The sequence below is a fragment of the Colius striatus genome, chromosome Z (assembly GCF_028858725.1).
Source record: "Colius striatus isolate bColStr4 chromosome Z, bColStr4.1.hap1, whole genome shotgun sequence".
NCBI lineage: Eukaryota > Metazoa > Chordata > Aves > Coliiformes > Coliidae > Colius > Colius striatus.
The window spans coordinates 58,008,820-58,024,783 of record NC_084790.1 but is presented as its reverse complement, the minus strand read 5'-3'; the positions used below and the strand labels follow the sequence as shown (position 1 = coordinate 58,024,783).

General features: G+C 39.6%; 1 protein-coding gene across 2 annotated transcripts in view; it reads left to right on the top strand.

Annotated features, from left to right (window-relative positions):
- FREM1 (FRAS1 related extracellular matrix 1) overlaps positions 1-15,964 on the top strand; it is a 58,861-nt gene that overhangs the window by 36,947 nt on the left and 5,950 nt on the right. Inside the window, exons 24-34 of one of the 2 annotated variants that reach the window (XM_010195630.2) lie at positions 882-1,296; positions 1,736-1,937; positions 2,402-2,546; positions 4,482-4,611; positions 6,010-6,082; positions 8,960-9,109; positions 10,296-10,534; positions 11,355-11,402; positions 11,650-11,832; positions 12,103-12,228; positions 12,938-13,053. In XM_010195630.2, the coding sequence (XP_010193932.1) occupies positions 882-1,296; positions 1,736-1,937; positions 2,402-2,546; positions 4,482-4,611; positions 6,010-6,082; positions 8,960-9,109; positions 10,296-10,534; positions 11,355-11,402; positions 11,650-11,832; positions 12,103-12,228; positions 12,938-13,053 (1,827 nt within the window). Of the gene's footprint in view, positions 1-881; positions 1,345-1,735; positions 1,938-2,401; positions 2,547-4,481; positions 4,612-6,009; positions 6,083-8,959; positions 9,110-10,295; positions 10,535-11,354; positions 11,403-11,649; positions 11,833-12,102; positions 12,229-12,937; positions 13,054-15,964 lie in introns of both variants that reach the window. The other variant, XM_062018174.1, reaches the window with a different exon arrangement.

Sequence of the window (15,964 nt, the reverse complement as noted above, 5' to 3'; positions counted from 1 at the left end):
ATTACTGCTTGAGAGAGAATTATCAGAAACTATACTGCTATTAATAGACACTTCCAGCATGAAACAAGAACTTTGCAGATCTGACCCTTTGATAAACACATGGAATAGACATCTACATCTTAAAAATTACCCTAGCAACTCGTATAGTTCTGTCTGATACTGCTGCCAGAGTCCTAGTATTTCAGTGAAATGTTACTTGAGTTTTGTGAAGAAATATAAATCACTTCCTCTGAGTATACAGAAATTGACAGAAGCAGTTAGTGCCTAAACAAACATATAAAGTGAGGATGGATCTCTTTCCACCTTGCTTTTTAAGGTAGTTTAGGCGATACTGAGTACAAAAGGCTTGTAACATCTGAACAGGAGAAAAATCATTGTACAGACAGATCACACACTTTGCACACTTCTTCCTGTAAGTTGTAGGCAAAGCCAGCACTCTCACTAGCAGCTGCCACTGCTAGATAACTGACTGAAGATGTACTTAAGGATGTGTACAAATGTGTATGTATGACACAGGGTGCAAAAGCCCCCCAGCCAGCCTGCCATTTTATATCTGCTCCATCTATGTCTGTGCTAGAAGATTAGATCAGCTCTGTTATGACTGCTGAGACTGATGGCTACATACTCAAAGCCATTCCTCTGGCATCTATTCAGATTCCTGCAGATGCATTGAAACACTTGCCATATACCTGACCATCTGCTTTCATGTTTTTAATTTATACATCCGCCCTACCCACAGTCTGGGTTTGAACTCAAGCCAGCTCTACTACTTTTGCAGTATCAACACAGGCAAGTCCTGTAGTAAAGGTGTGTATTATGTCATTTCAGTACATGGTGAATCAAGAACACATGCTGAAGACTACCTTGCCTCTCTTTGCCAGATTCATCATCAGCAATGGACTGAGGACTAAGCATGGAACATTCATCATCTCCTTGGAGGCAGTTGACCAAGATTTGCCAACACTGTTTAGGAACACAGGGTTAAGAATAGTGGAAGGTGCTACAGCGCTCCTTTCTCCTGACGTTCTGCAACTTTCAGACTCAGACACTGACAAAGAAAACCTCACTTTCCTCTTGGCCCAACTCCCCCAGTATGGTAATCTCTATTACCGAGGGGCTGTGCTACTGCAGTACAATTTCACCCAGCAAGATGTGAACAATGGGAATGTTGCATACAAGCACCGAGGTGGGGATTCCCAGACTGACAGATTTACATTTGTTGCAACAGATATGACTAATCAAGGTTTCATCGTGAATGGGAGGGTGCAGAGTGAGCCGGTGGCATTCACCATTCAGGCAAGTCTGACCACAGGCCTATTTAAAAGAGATATAGAGCATGATAAGGTGGAAAATGCAGTATTTTTTACGCAAACTGGTACTTGCTCCACTTTCTAATTTAACTGAGATACGCTAAAATGTTTGCTGTCCATGTTCCATGAATTAGAAGACTTAACTACTTGCTACAAATACATCAAAAAAGAGAAGGACTGTGGGGAATGTGGGGCAGAGGTATCGAATTTGTGTTGCCTCCTGCTGCATGCTGCAACTGTCTTGGCAATCTGGGCCTGGAAACCTCTTGTGGAAAGTAGTACTTAACTGGAGATCTGATTTCTTCTGGAGTGGGCTGTGAATCAGACTGGCTATTGCCACTCCGAGCAGGCTGCTGTGTTAAAAGTAAGGCAGAGTACATTGTGATGCTATAAAATGAACATACACTTGTCTAACTTTGATTTAGGTGGATCGTTTGGACAAAGTGGCACCAAAAATTATTCGTCTTCATTGCTTTTCTGATGTGGAACTGCTGGAGAATGGCAAATATGGGATCTATATTACTACCAGGTCCCTGAAGGCATCTGACCCCAATACAGAAGATGACAAAATATTTTTTAAGATTTTACGAGGTCCTAATTATGGCTACCTGGAAAATACAACAACAGGTACTGTTTTCTATAATCTCTGTATTTTGGGACCTAGCAGACCAGATTCCAAAATCTACCCTGTCAAAGTTTGCTTTATAGAAGAAATAAAATTTTCTTAGCAACTTTTTTTGCAAGACTTAAATGTAATAAGAAAGCTTTTACACTAAAACCCATCTCATGTTCATAATGAATTCTCAAAGACTTTGATTCAATTGTTAATAGCTGCCACTGAGAAACTATTTTTTTTGTGTCAAGAAAAAAAAAAAGAATATTGAGCTTGGCCATTTCATAAACATATTGCATGGGAAGAAACTGGCTGGGGCTTGTAATAAGCTGGGAACTTTCTGTTTAGCTATAAAACCATCTTTTTGCAAGCTCAAATTTTCAAAGTGTTCAACAAGAAGTTGGAAACAGTTTATATGAGATACATGGTTCTTACTAACAAGCTTTTGATATATTTGAATGTTTATCTTCTTTTACAGGTGGATGTATTCAGGAAGGGTTTACCCAAAAGGACTTGACCAGCAAAGTCATACTTTATGTCATCAATCCATTGAGGGAAGTGAATTCAGATAGCTTGGAATTTCAAGTCACAGATGCCAGTGGAAACTCTGCAGTGCCTCAAAGGTTGGTCCGACCCTCAGTGGTGTGTGCTGTGGTGCATTGTGTGCTGGGATGAAAGAACCTGTGCCCGCAAACATGAAGAGAGCTATGACCTAAACCGCCATTTCTTGAAGAGTAGAGGTTTTTGCCCTCAGAAGAGTGAAATACAAAGGACTAGCTCCAGGTTAAACCTCAGACACAGTTCTCAAGAGCCTTTGAGGCCTCATGGAAGAACATAATGGAGTTTCAGTAGCATTTGGGAATTTTGAGTTCTGAGATACTGGGTGCTGAGAGAAGGGACTGTTGCTTCACATACATGGTGCCACAGCTGGAGGTCACTCTTACCCTGCACTGATGACAATATGTTTTTTCACAAGCTTGAGATGATGATCAAGAGGATCCTCTCAAGCAGTAAAAGCTGTAAGAGTCATACTTCAGCAACAGAGCACTAAAAGAAGATGGAAGGCACACAGTATCTTCTTTGTCATCCACTGCCAAAATTTATATTAGGCATATTATAAAAATTTCCTTGTGACATATGATAAGCCTCATGTACAAATATTAGAGATGGGGGTATCATCTGAACTGTGCTTTGATGATAAAGAGCAAATGTGGACGTACCACCCCTACAGCAGACACAATGCTCACATTTATTTCTGAAAATAGGGTTGAACATTCAGCTAGTTTACTTAACCAGAAATAACTGAGAAAAAAACCCTCAAAATTCAGGCTATGCTCCTTGGCTAAACTGGCTACTCACAAACCAGATGAAGGAAAAGGAGCTGAGAGGCGGCTCCGGGGCCACTCTACTCTGCAGAACAGTTCCGTGCACGCAGGACAGAGGATTGGAGCTGAGGGGAGCTGGAAGCAGTATTTCGGCAGTTACGCGCTGTGCCAAAAGATGTCCCCACACACAAGCACATCTGAACAGGGACAGCCTGGGCGCTTCCAGCTGCACCGGCACTAGGCCGCCTCAGAGACGCACTGGCGCCAGAACCACCACGGGAACGCTGCCACCCCTCCCGGGAAATCCTGCCTTCTCGGCTCTAAGTTAGAAAGAGAGAGTAAGAAAGAGAAAGCACTTTCTGGATGGAAAATAGGAGTTTCAGAGCACAAGAATTTATCTGTTAGCTGCATCGGAACTCAGAACAAAGGGGAACTTGTCTTTTAAGCAAAAATTAATATTTTTAAATATCGGATCAAGCCTGAAAGGTCTAGAAGTTTGGTTAGGAAAAGTTCCTATTGTTTTGTTACCACAGTTCATTTCCTTTCTTTCTTTCCACGCTATTGCGTTCCTCGTCAGTCCTCAGTAATTTTTGTCACAGCTTTTAAAAGGGCATGATGTTTTTTGGCTACCCAGTGCAGCACACAGTGCTCTGAAGTTTGGTCAGAGCCCCTATAAACAACACTAAAATCCAGTATATGAGACACCTGGATTCAGTACACAGGGTATTAAAGTAAGGAGAGTGGGAAGTAAACTTGCACAGAGGAAATTATGTCGTAGAGCATGCCCTTTACCCTAGGGGAGGAGAGTTAGAGGCTAGCAGAAGAAAAGCAGGAAAAAAAAGGACAGATAAAATACTGGGGAATGAAAGTAAAATAAAACTACAGGGTTAAAGAGAACCAGGAAGAAACATCAGTAGCTTATCTTGGCGTATTTGATGTTCTGAACAAACTCTGCTCTTCTCAAAGTTGCTGCAGAAACACCTCTGGTTCTGAAGCAAGGTTCACACTTAGTTTGGGGGTAGACCAGGGCTCAACTGGAATTAACTGCCTCTTGTCTTTCTAACCAGCCAAATCACACAAATGTTTGGATTTGTAAACAAGGACTCAGTATGTGTATTGGCCAAATCAGCAGTCAGGAGAGAAATGTCTCCTCAGGGAACCTGGGAGCAGTAGGGGGTATGGGCAGCAGGGAGGTGGCTTTGCTTCACACAGGCTTTCTCTCCTTGCTCATAGGCTGGAGCTGCGGTGGTCTCAGATTGAAATGCAACAGACTGAATATGAAGTGTGTGAGAGCTTGGGATTGTTGCCTCTGAAAATCACCAGGGCAGGACACTCAGAAGAGTCTGCCTTTATTGCTGTGAAGGTAAAGCTAAAAGATAGAAGCCAAGCCCCTAACTGGGAACTTCATAAGTAGTGAACCCCATTAATTTCTTTCTTAGACTTAAAAAGTATTTGAGTAAATCAGCATTGAGGACATGCAATTCAAACCATATTTACCAGGACACTGTCCTTGCTAGTACAAGTAGTTTAAACATTTCTGACAAAACTTTCTAAGTAGAAATGCTGATTAACCAAACCTGGAATGTTGTGGAGCAGTTTTGATGACCTTTTATGACAGAGCAGGCAGTTTCCTCTAGCACTGTGTTCAGAAGCTGGATGTCCAGCATTTACACCTTTAAAATACAGGCTTTGAGCAATCTGAAGCCTTGGGACTTCTCACTCCACTGATCAGACTGTATGAGCCTAGGACCTATGGAAGCTGCAGCTCCACAGTCATGGCAGCCTCTCCCATTCCTTCCCTCACTGCCATCCAAGGAACCCCCTATAACTTCTGTAATAGTCTCTGTCTTATGTAAAAAAAAAAAAAAAAAAAAAAAAAAATTAGACCAAAAGCTACAGATTAAAATTTTGTAAAATGTTTTTTCTTGCAACTTGCCTTTACAAATGTTATCTTTTCTCATAATGTGAAAATTGCAGGATTTTACCAATTCCCTTTGCTAGAAAAATACTAAAAGTCTCCCTCACAGTTTCTCAGGATGATAGCCCTAATTGGAAACAGTTTTGATTTTTTTCTTCCATTGAAGTCACTGGGAATTTTGCTACTGACTTCATTGGATGCCATCCTGCCCTATCCTGCACAGAATCCAATGAGTCTACTCTGTCATTCAGCTAAAAAGACCACTGGAATTATCCCCAGCATCAGGAATTCGGTGTAGCAGCAGCTGCCTTCTGCTGGTCTCCTGTGAACATTCAGGGAGCTGCTAGAGTCCCCATACTGACCTATGTAAGGGTTCATGCCTATGCTAAAGAGCCCTTGGGGCTGACAGACAGCTCTGCCTGCAAACACATTTTCCAAGACCTCACAAAGTGCCAACTAGATAAACATGGCCAGGCTGCCCTTCCCGGACCATGGTGTGCCTGGGCTAGGTATGGCTGCGTCCCCAGGCATAGTGAACAGCTCTGTTACTTGATGATGTAAAGTAGCAATTTGAGAGAAGATAAGGCAAAATTTCAAGATGAGCAAATGTTCCTGAGTATGAGTTTTAAACCATGAGCAAGGACAGAATGACAGTTGCACATCACAAGGTTAGTTCTTTAGGCCTTCATCCTTTTTTTTCAGCCTAAGCAGATGTGTGAGTTGGCGTGTCTCTAAAGAAACTCTGTGGAGAGGCTCACAGCAGCTTCAGCACAAAGCAGAAATCAGTGGTTTGGTGCAACAAGACACACACAGCTTGGTATTTACTGTTTGATTTCCTCTCAGGTCAATGAAATATCTGCTATGTTGGGAAAGGACTTTACAGTGACTCCCTCCAAACTTGTTCAGTTTGATCCAGGTATGACTCACTGTACTGAATAATTTTAAACTTTGCTGGTTTTGAAATTGTTAACTCTTATTGTGGAGTGAAAACTATGATATATCTGTAGTTAGAGGAGCTTAGTAGGATTAAAGACACTTGGGCTCATTTCTGCAAGTACAGTAGGCTTCCTCAGTGAATTAGTCTCCTTATTACTTAGGGTGAGATGATGTTTGATCCCTTCAGTTAAAATATCAAAAGTGCTGAAATGCTATTTTTTCATCGCCCTACAGCTAGGCTGGGAAGACTCAGCCTGAGTTGAGCTATGAGATTCTTTAAAGATTTAAGGCATAATACTTAATTCCTGGGATGCTGGCCAAATGTAGACAAAACTGAGTACAGCTTAAGTTATGCAAGGTATCCAAGACCAGAATGGTGCAGAAGAACCAGAAAATTGTCACCTCTCATCTCTGCTCGCACTGTAACCATAACAGCAGTCTATCTTTGGCTCGGGCTGTAAATAGCAAGAATTCTTAGTAACTGTATAACTGTATTATCAAAAGGAGCTTGACTTTTTTTTTTTTCTTTTCTGAGGGAGAATCAATAGTAAAAATGAATGCAAATGTGAAGATATTGAAAAAAGCTTCCTGTGTTCTGCACAATTTGTTGTTATTATGTTTTGTTTATCTTCTTGGGTCTAGGGAAAAACCAGTCCAGATGAGAGTTTCACAATTTAGTGTTCACCTGAAAAACTTGGGTTTACCCATTAAATAGATTATGTGTTAATGAAAACTCATTTGCTATCATAATCACTTCCTTTGCATATGCAAATGTGAGTTTTTTTTGAACACATCCTGTTGGCATAGTCCAGGATTTATCTGAGTTTCGAAAATGTGATCTGCACAGGCCTCCCAGGATGTTGTCTGCCATATCAGAAGAGGTTAATGCAAGACTGCCAGCAGTTAGATTTCAATGGAAGAAAGTTACAGTGACTACAGAGGAAGCAAAATGCATCATCTGTGAAAGGCTGAAATAAATGACATGTACTGGATGATAAAAATTAGTCTAAGTGCTTACGTGTGTCCAAAAAACCCCAGATATGTGGAATATAAGTAAGTTCCAGCTAAAGTCTAAGGATCTTTACTTCAGAACTTAAGATTATTATTTTGGAAAAAAGACATTGCATACTACAGAGCTTATGTAGCACTGCATCACGTGGACAAATTCATATATAGCCCAACTTTGTTTGTCTGTCCCTTAGGAAAATTTGTAGTTTTAAGTTCAGAGCCACAAATCTGATTATTCTGGAAATCTGCCACTAAAGCCCATCTTGAGAAAACAAATTTCCTGCAAAGGTATAGAATGAGCAACTGCTGGTTAGCTTTCAGAGATGGATAAGGGAGGACACCCAGCAGACAGCATTTTAAAAAATCGGACAGAATGGTGGAAATCTGCCCTAATTTCTAGTATTTCTTGAACACACAGGAAACACACAGGAAACCTGTGAAACTGATGAGTCATTCTCTGAGACCCTTAGTTTAGCATTACATTTATTTATGCTTAAATTAGAAGAGAGGAGAAAGATCTGAGAGGTTAGTATAAAAGGTCCTTCATACTGTGATGACTCAGAATCGTGGCTCTCTTTCCTGTAATATACAGTCAAGCTTAACAGTCTCTGGACTGAAATAGCTGTGGATTGTTGCAAAGTGCAAGGTGCTTTGTTAGAATTTCCCTTTTATTCTAGTCTATGCAGATTCTCCAAGCACGCAACAGTTTGGAGTTAACAGTTTGGAGTTAACAGGAAAGATGCACATTGTTCCCCTTTCATGGCTAGCTTCTCAGTTAAGCCAGCTGAACTCCCTTACACAGACTTTTTTGTGTAGCTCTCTTCAAAAGTCCTTTGCTTAGGCTTAACCTAAGGGAAGGACCCTCCGAACTGTTACATTCTAGGCATCAGCTTCTTAGTTCTAAATAGAAGATGTTTGATAATTATTAGCTAGTAGTATTTATTAGTTACTTATTAAGGCTGATAGGTTTGTTTTAGAAATAAACCTCAACTGTACTGATTGGCATGTTGGACTGTGATCAATAAATTGCAATGGTAGGAGAAGAAGAAGAACTTATTCAAGTTTATGTATCTGTTTGTGATCCTATAGCTTCTCTTATTCATACTGGAAAGAAACAAGGAAATAGAGGTTATGCAGTACCATGGGGATATTGAGATTTTTTGGGGATGATATTGCAAATGTAACTGATATTCATTTTAGGTGTTAGCACTGACTTTGGGAATGCAGAAACAGCTCCCAAGATGTTTTCTTGACAGCAATATATATGTTGAGATCTGTTTCTGTCCTACTGCCTCTGACTTTCTCTGAAAAAATTCTGTAGCTTTGGGTAATAACCAGCCTAGTCCTTTATCTTGGAGTGATAATTTCTTATTTTAATAATGGAAGCCTGAAGCTACCCTGTAAGGCAAGCAACCAGGTAAAAATTTTGTAACCAAATATTAAATCTGCCTAAAAGGTCGTACTTCAATCTAACATGGTCTTTGATCCACTTAGAATCATTTTAAAGAAATTCTCCATTTCTAAGCTTTCAAGATGAAAAGCATACCATACATTCTCTCCTGAAAATTGCAATGAAAGTCTTAAATCTGTGTCTTGTGCTTACATTTTGCACATCTATAAGAGCTTTTTGTTACAGCGAGAACTTGAAGTGAATCAGCATTGCCCAGGAACAGAATCAAACTTCTTGTTATTTGGGAGAACAGCAGGAGTCCAGTCAGTTGGTAGGAGCACAATAGCATACACCAGCTACCCCATTCTAGCTGCAGACATGTTAATTAATATATTTCTTTGTCACTCTGATAGATTGAAATAGCACTTAAAGAGTAATTAGAATGTTTATTTCTGTTAGGAATGTCAACCAAGATGTGGAATATAGCAATTACCTATGACGGATTAGAGGAAGATGATGAAGTCTTTGAAGTAGTTCTGAACTCCCCTGTAAATGCTGTTCTTGGCACCCGGACAAAAGCTGTAGTGAAAATTTTGGACTCGAAAGGAGGTATTCTCTTTTGATCTTCATCATTAAGAAGGTGGGACAATCTTGGCTGAGTAGCTACTTATTTTCAACCACAAGTTGTTCCTAACACTCACCTTCACATCAAAATGCTTAATTTCTTTTTAGAGAAAACAGGCTTGACAGTGCAGACCCTTTGTTCTCTCACACAGTCATATGAATCCTCTTAGGAAACACAGCATGGAGAAAGCAACAAGTACAAAATGAGAAGGGTACAAGAAAAGAAACCACTTTTCCTAGCAACATGAGTTTGGTTTTCATTTATTAGAGTGTGGAAAAAGAAATGGTTTTAGGTCCATTAGAATTTTTTTTCTAGTAATTGTTTAACAATTTTTACGCACCTCTAAAAGATTTATTTTTGTCTCAAAAAAGAAACCCAACAACTAAACCCAGCTCTTAGCAATACATTTTCTAATGCTTAACAAACAGTTCACAACATTGCCGCACACAGCAGTGATCATTACAGAGTCTGATCTGTTATGTCTGTATTGTGTTTTTCAATGATCAAAGGTGGTATGCCTAAAATCACACCAAAAAAGAAGCAACTGTAGGGAAGTAGAAATAACTAGAAAAGCAGCTGAGTCCTCTGAAAGCTGAAGAATGGTTTTGTTTTGGTTTTTTTTTTCTGGTGCTTAGTGAAACAATATTTTTAATACCTGTGTTGCAATGAATTAGGCTTCATTTTACAAAACACCTTTTAAAACTTAAGGTCTGTTTTCTCTGTAATATTCATAATGTAACTCAGGAGTTAATTGACACAACTAGTTTGCAGAAATAAATGTCCTGGACTTCTAAAGAGAAAATTATCTTGGAATGATGGAAGTATCATCAACATTAGCTAAAGATACTTGCCTATCCATGACCAAAAATAAAAAAGCACTCCGAATCTTGATCTATACATGAAAACCAGTATTTTCAGCAGATGCTTGGCTGAAATTCTGATCTGTGGGTAGACTAACACATTACTTATGAAAACATACATATACAGGTAGTAGTTGCAGTTATAGTCATAGATAACCTCACAAATGAGGATGATTGAACAAAAAGCAAATCAATCACATCAAGAATCACCCAGCTTTTACTGACAAGCTTTTTCTGTGCCCATGTCAACACGACCAGTTATCTGCTTATGCAGTTAGAGCTGACCATCTGCCGTGTTTTATGCTTTCAGGTCAGTGCAGATATTCCCATTCTTCTGGCCAAAGCAAGCACGACGTCTGGGGGAGAGGCAAAATGTTTCCAGTTTCCTTCAGCTCCTCATCCCCTCCCAGACCTGGAAAGGCTCCCATGGAAGGGATACCACTGCCTCCTCCTACAGGGATGAGAGAGCATGGAGGGGACCTGCGGCAGGCACACAGCTCCACAAATTGGTCAAGGACCAGGCTGAGGGTGACTGGAAATGGCAGAATAGTAAGACACTTCTGTAGTGCACTGATGGAGTGATTTGTCAATTTGTTTGCATGTGATATCTTTATTTAGTTGTTAATTTTTGTAGTGATCCTACCTGACCATATGATAGCCATAAATGACCTGAGTTTGCTCTGAGTCAGACCTGAGAGCTATTTAAAAATACTGCAAGGAAAAACCCCTAATCAATCCTGATTTTGAAGATCCATGTATACAAGAAAGGGGGAATGAAACATGCATCAAGCAACTTCAGAAATTATGCAGCTTCTAGGCCTGTCTAAATTATGGATGACCTAGAAGAAAGAAGTCACTGGAGCCAGGCAAATGTATACATGGTCCCAAAGTTTTAAAGCAGGAATTCCTGTTAGCTTATAGAGGGAACAGTTACTTAAAACTTGCCCATTGATCATAGAATCATAGAATGGTAGAGGTTGAAAGGGACCTTTAGAGATCATCTAGTCCAGCTCACCAGCAGAAGCAGGTCCATCTAGATCAGGTAGCATAGGAACGTGTCCAGGAGGGTCTTGAAGACCTCCAAGGAATTGACTTTCCTGCTTAAGTAACATTGGTTTAGTTAGGTGGTTTAGTAACATCCTGCTATCATGATCATAAAAGTTAATGGAATCTGTCTATAAATACAGTTTTAACATGTCATTTTTAGTAGTTGATTTCAGAGGTGATTGGTTTCTATTCTGAGAGAGAAAGAACTAAACTGAAGATGTGTTCTGCATGATCTCTAACCTAGATCTTGTAATGAATCTTGCATAAAGTCTTATTGTTTCTATAATGTGTGAAAATGCCTTCTGCTATTTATCTTTTTTAGGTTCATCCTTCATCTGTATTTAGAAATGGAACTGATGTGGTTTACAAAGTAAGAGCGTTATGAATAATGCTCAGGCATTTATATTTCTGATGCTGTTCTTTGCAGGCTTTCTCACTCTTAATAATTCATTATGTCTGATACTTTATTTTTTCCTATCTATCTTTCTTTTTGGTGTCACTTTCCATTGATTTTCTATAATTTGTATTTTAATTTTTTTTTTCATTTAGTTTGTTTTAAGAATTGCCTGTATGTACTAACTCTCTCTTTTCCCTCTCCTGTTCTTCTAAAACGCAAGTATCACGGAATGGTATCACTCAAAATAGAGGATGACACCTCATCAACTAAAGCAAACAAGAAGGCTCAAGTGTCAGTAATTAACCAAGCAAAACCACAGATAAATGTTGACTCATTTAGGAAGAAAGAAATCCCACAAGCTGATAAGGCAGAACTGGCATCTAAACCAAGCTCCAGACAGCAGGTATGAAATCTTTTGTTTCATAGGCATTTTCACCATCACTTTTCTGTCATGTTGTTTTCTGAAATGATTTAAAACCTCTGAGACCTGCAATCTAACCCTACCCAGTCCAAAGCTGAGTTTAACCAACACATAGATAAGATTAACGACTCATCCCTGGAAGACTTTTCATGACATAATGTTTTAATATAGGACCTATGTAATCTGTTTTATGTAGCTTGTTATTTTTTTTGTATTTTCCTTAAAATGATTAAATGACATTTGTCTTTCCAGGACTTTAACTCTTTTCCAAAGGCCTGTACACCAGATTTAAAAGGACTCTTGCATTATGAAGAAAACAGTCAAAAGTTATTTCAGTGTGATGGGATAATATGGAAGTTCTGGAATTCTCAAAGTAAGGTAAAAATGTCACCGTGAGTATGCATCTAAATCAGAGCATGGAGTCTATGATGGGTGAGAGTCTCAATTAACAAATCTTCCTATAACAATTATCGATTTGTACACGAAATAAAAGAGTTGTCCAAAGTCAGGTTTGCTGTTGCCATAAAAAAATTTCCAGAGATACATGAGGTCTTGATTACTGGCGTTGCCTTTCCTATCTGTCACCCACAGGTGCTCCTGGACACACCACGTAAGCGCTGATATCATGGTGCTTGTGGGAATGTGGGCATGAGATAATCAGTGAATGAAGTCTGGGAGAAAATGAGTGGGGGTTAGTAAAATTAGCTCATTTAGGTATTCTGTAAACATACATATCCTCCACCATGCAACATATCATGGTGAGTTTTGTTGTACTGCATTCCCTACGCAGAGTGCAGGAGAGAGAAAATAGCATCAAAAACTAATGTGGTCTGCCAAGAGGATGTTTAGATTTGGAATCTTGTCTCACCTTTAAATCTACTCATTATAAATCTTAGACTCCTTTGCCAGGCTTTTTTTACGTCTTTTAAGCAATGCTGTAGTTTTATTGATACACACCAAAGTTTATGTTCAATTTAATTCTGGGGATGTTGTAAGCTGCACCTTTGGCCTTCAGCCTGCTTATTAGCCCACAGATGTAGATCACTGTAAAAAGGAGTCTGTTTTGCCTTTTCTTCTTTCATTCTAGGAGGTAGGCACAAAGGAATGTCCCTCTGGATGGAGTCATTATGAGGGCAGCTGCTACTTCCTGGTAGTGAATCACAAGGTCACCTGGAACACTGCTGCGCAGGCTTGCAGAGAGCAGTAAGAGACTCCTCCAAATGAATGTCTTTGCTGTGCACTGCTGTTGCCGTGAGCTGAATGTGGCTCTCAAGGCCTATTTTACTTGGATAAGTACTTTGGCTGTGTTGCACAACTCTCCAAAACAAAATAGAACAGTCCTGGGTTTCAAACCCAGTGTTGGATAGAAATATTATCAGTTGCATAACATTTCAGGTGGTGATGCTGCCTTATTTACAACATGAATTCCAAAAGCTGTCTGTCTGCACTGGGGTGCTTTCCTAACACCAGAGTTAGTCTAGGAGATGAGTAATGGAACAAAGGCTCAGTCTTTCATCCTCTCAGTCTTTCATCTCTCTATGATTTTGGTTTCACAAGTGATAGCTTAGGACTGGAAGAAATGTTAGCCATAGTAACATGGAACTTGCACTGGGATCACGCATGTTCTGTACCTTGTGTTGGATTCTGAACATAATGTTGAAGACCCAGCTGAACAGTAGGAGAGGCTTTAACAAACCTCTTCATTACTCTATGAAATTAAAATTGATATAGGGAAGAGTTGCAGATTAAAAAAACAGAATATATTCCATAAGTGGTTGAAGGACATGCAGAAAACAGAAGACATGGACAAGCATGCATAACAAACCTTGATTCATTCCATTCAGTTATGCCAGACATTTTGTCTTGCTAAGATACAAAAGGAAATTTTTGGTTTAATACTACCAGCTCATAGAAGTTACTCTACACTGAAATATAAATATTACCTGCTCTTGTAAGCACACCACATGTTTCACGTTGTTATTTGGTGTACTCAGAATTTCAGCTATTGAAATGGTTTTCTATCACCTTCTTTTCTTACTTATCCAAGCAAAGCTGTGAGTTATGAATATTCCTTTACTTTTTTTTTTTTTTCCCCCTGAAGGCTTCGACATTCAATTAATCCCTTAGGAACTCATACTTGGCTGCTAGTTGTTCCCAGTTTCCTAAAAGAGTATTATTAGTATTATTTCTAGGCATTAACTTCTTGCTGAAGGCTACAGTGTGCAATGTAGATGTTAAACTGAATAACAGTAAATAAATGATAGCTTTAAACACCTACACAAGAAGTCAAAGCATATCACTGAATCCACAAGCAAATGAATCCTAGAGCAGTGATGATTGAATTAATGTCAGACTACCACAGACAAAGGAAGCTTTATCCTGGTAAATGGCATACTCCTGGCCTCCATCTGGAACTGATTTACAAAAGTATAACCCCAGGCACACACACAGGAGGCAAAAGAAGATAATAAATTATATTTTGTGCTTTTTTTGCTCACTGCCCTGCTGCCCCTTCCTCTGCTTCCCGCCCCCCAACAATGACCATCAGGTCCAGTTGGGGTATTCCTGTTATTGATACTTCTACTGTTGACATTTAATACCTGATATTTCTAAGAAGCAAATAAAATAATCATGGAGGTCAATCCTATTTTTTTTAACGGATCAAACAAACATTAGACATTAAAGTATTAGAATTGACTTTCATTAAATCAGTCTATTTCACTGAAAAGCAGTAATTTTTACTACTGAAAAAAAAATGGCAATATTTTGATCTTCTGTTCACTTTTGTTGCTGGAATTTTCTATTAAACAAAACAGGAAAAAAGTACAAGCATTGTAAGGTTGTTTCAGTAACAGTCTCAAACAAATCAAACTCTGAACCTCTTAGAGCAAACACTGTTATTCTGGACTTGAGACCAAGCTACACAAAAAAGATGTGGATAGGCTGGAAAGGATCCAGAGAAGGTACATAAAGATGATCAAAGGTCCAGAAAGGCTGCCATATGAGAAAAGGCTGAGAGAACTGGGTTTGTTTCGCTTTGAGAAGAGAAGGCTCGGGGGAAAACTTTTCAGCCTGTTCCAGTACTTAGAAGGTAGCTACAAAGAAGATGGAGACTCCTTTTTTCCAAGGTAGCTACAAAGAAGATGGAGACTCCTTTTTTTCCAAGGAGTCACATGGAAAAGATTGAGGAGTAATGGGTACAAGTTATGCCTGGGGAGATCCTGATTGGACACATTTTTCATAAAGAGAAAAATCATCTGTTCTCCACAGGAATGTGGTGGATTCCCCATCAGTGGACACCTGTAAGATTCAGCTGGACAGGGTGCAGGGTCTAGACAGTGCTTTTGCCAAGAAAGCTTGGACGAGGTGACCCTGAGGTCCCTTCCAACCTGATAGTCTATGATTCTATTCCATCAAAGCAGCGCTATCAGTTAACTGTGGAAGCAATTGTTGTCTGGACGTAACTATATGTGCACGGGCTTTTGCAAACCTATTCAGGCTTCTAATGAACTTGGGCATATATTGCATCCATTTGTTGCAGGTGGCATACCGGCCTTTTCTTCGCTTTCCATGAGCAGGAGTAGAAGCATATATAAAAATGTATTTGTCTTGACTCAAGTTGCTGTATACCATGGTGACAGTGGAGGTGGAAAAAAATCTCAGCTCGTTGTTCTGAAAATCTTGCAGCCTTTCTAACCCTTTTCCAATACACTGGAGAGAAAGGTGGTCAAAGAACTCATTTCTCTAGCTTTGTTTTGTATGCATGAAGCGGCCTTTGGCAGCATGAAGAGAAGCATCTGGGGGATATTACGGCTGAGTGATCCCATAGCAGCCTGATTTAGCAATAATTTTGGTGATTTATATTACTGTTCTTGTTTATTTCACAGGAACATGTCCTCCCTAAGGGTCAGTGCAGCAGGGTTCACTCTTACGTGACATGGTTTCACAGCTGCCTTTGAAAGGACTCTCCACGGCATAGAGAGAACCCACAGTTGCATCTTTTGCTTTGTTAGATTATACCTTCCACTTCTTAAACCTGAACATTTAATTAGAGCTGAAGTATGGCTAGATTTCACATTCTTTACTGCCAGTTCTATAAGGCTGGAGATGCTAC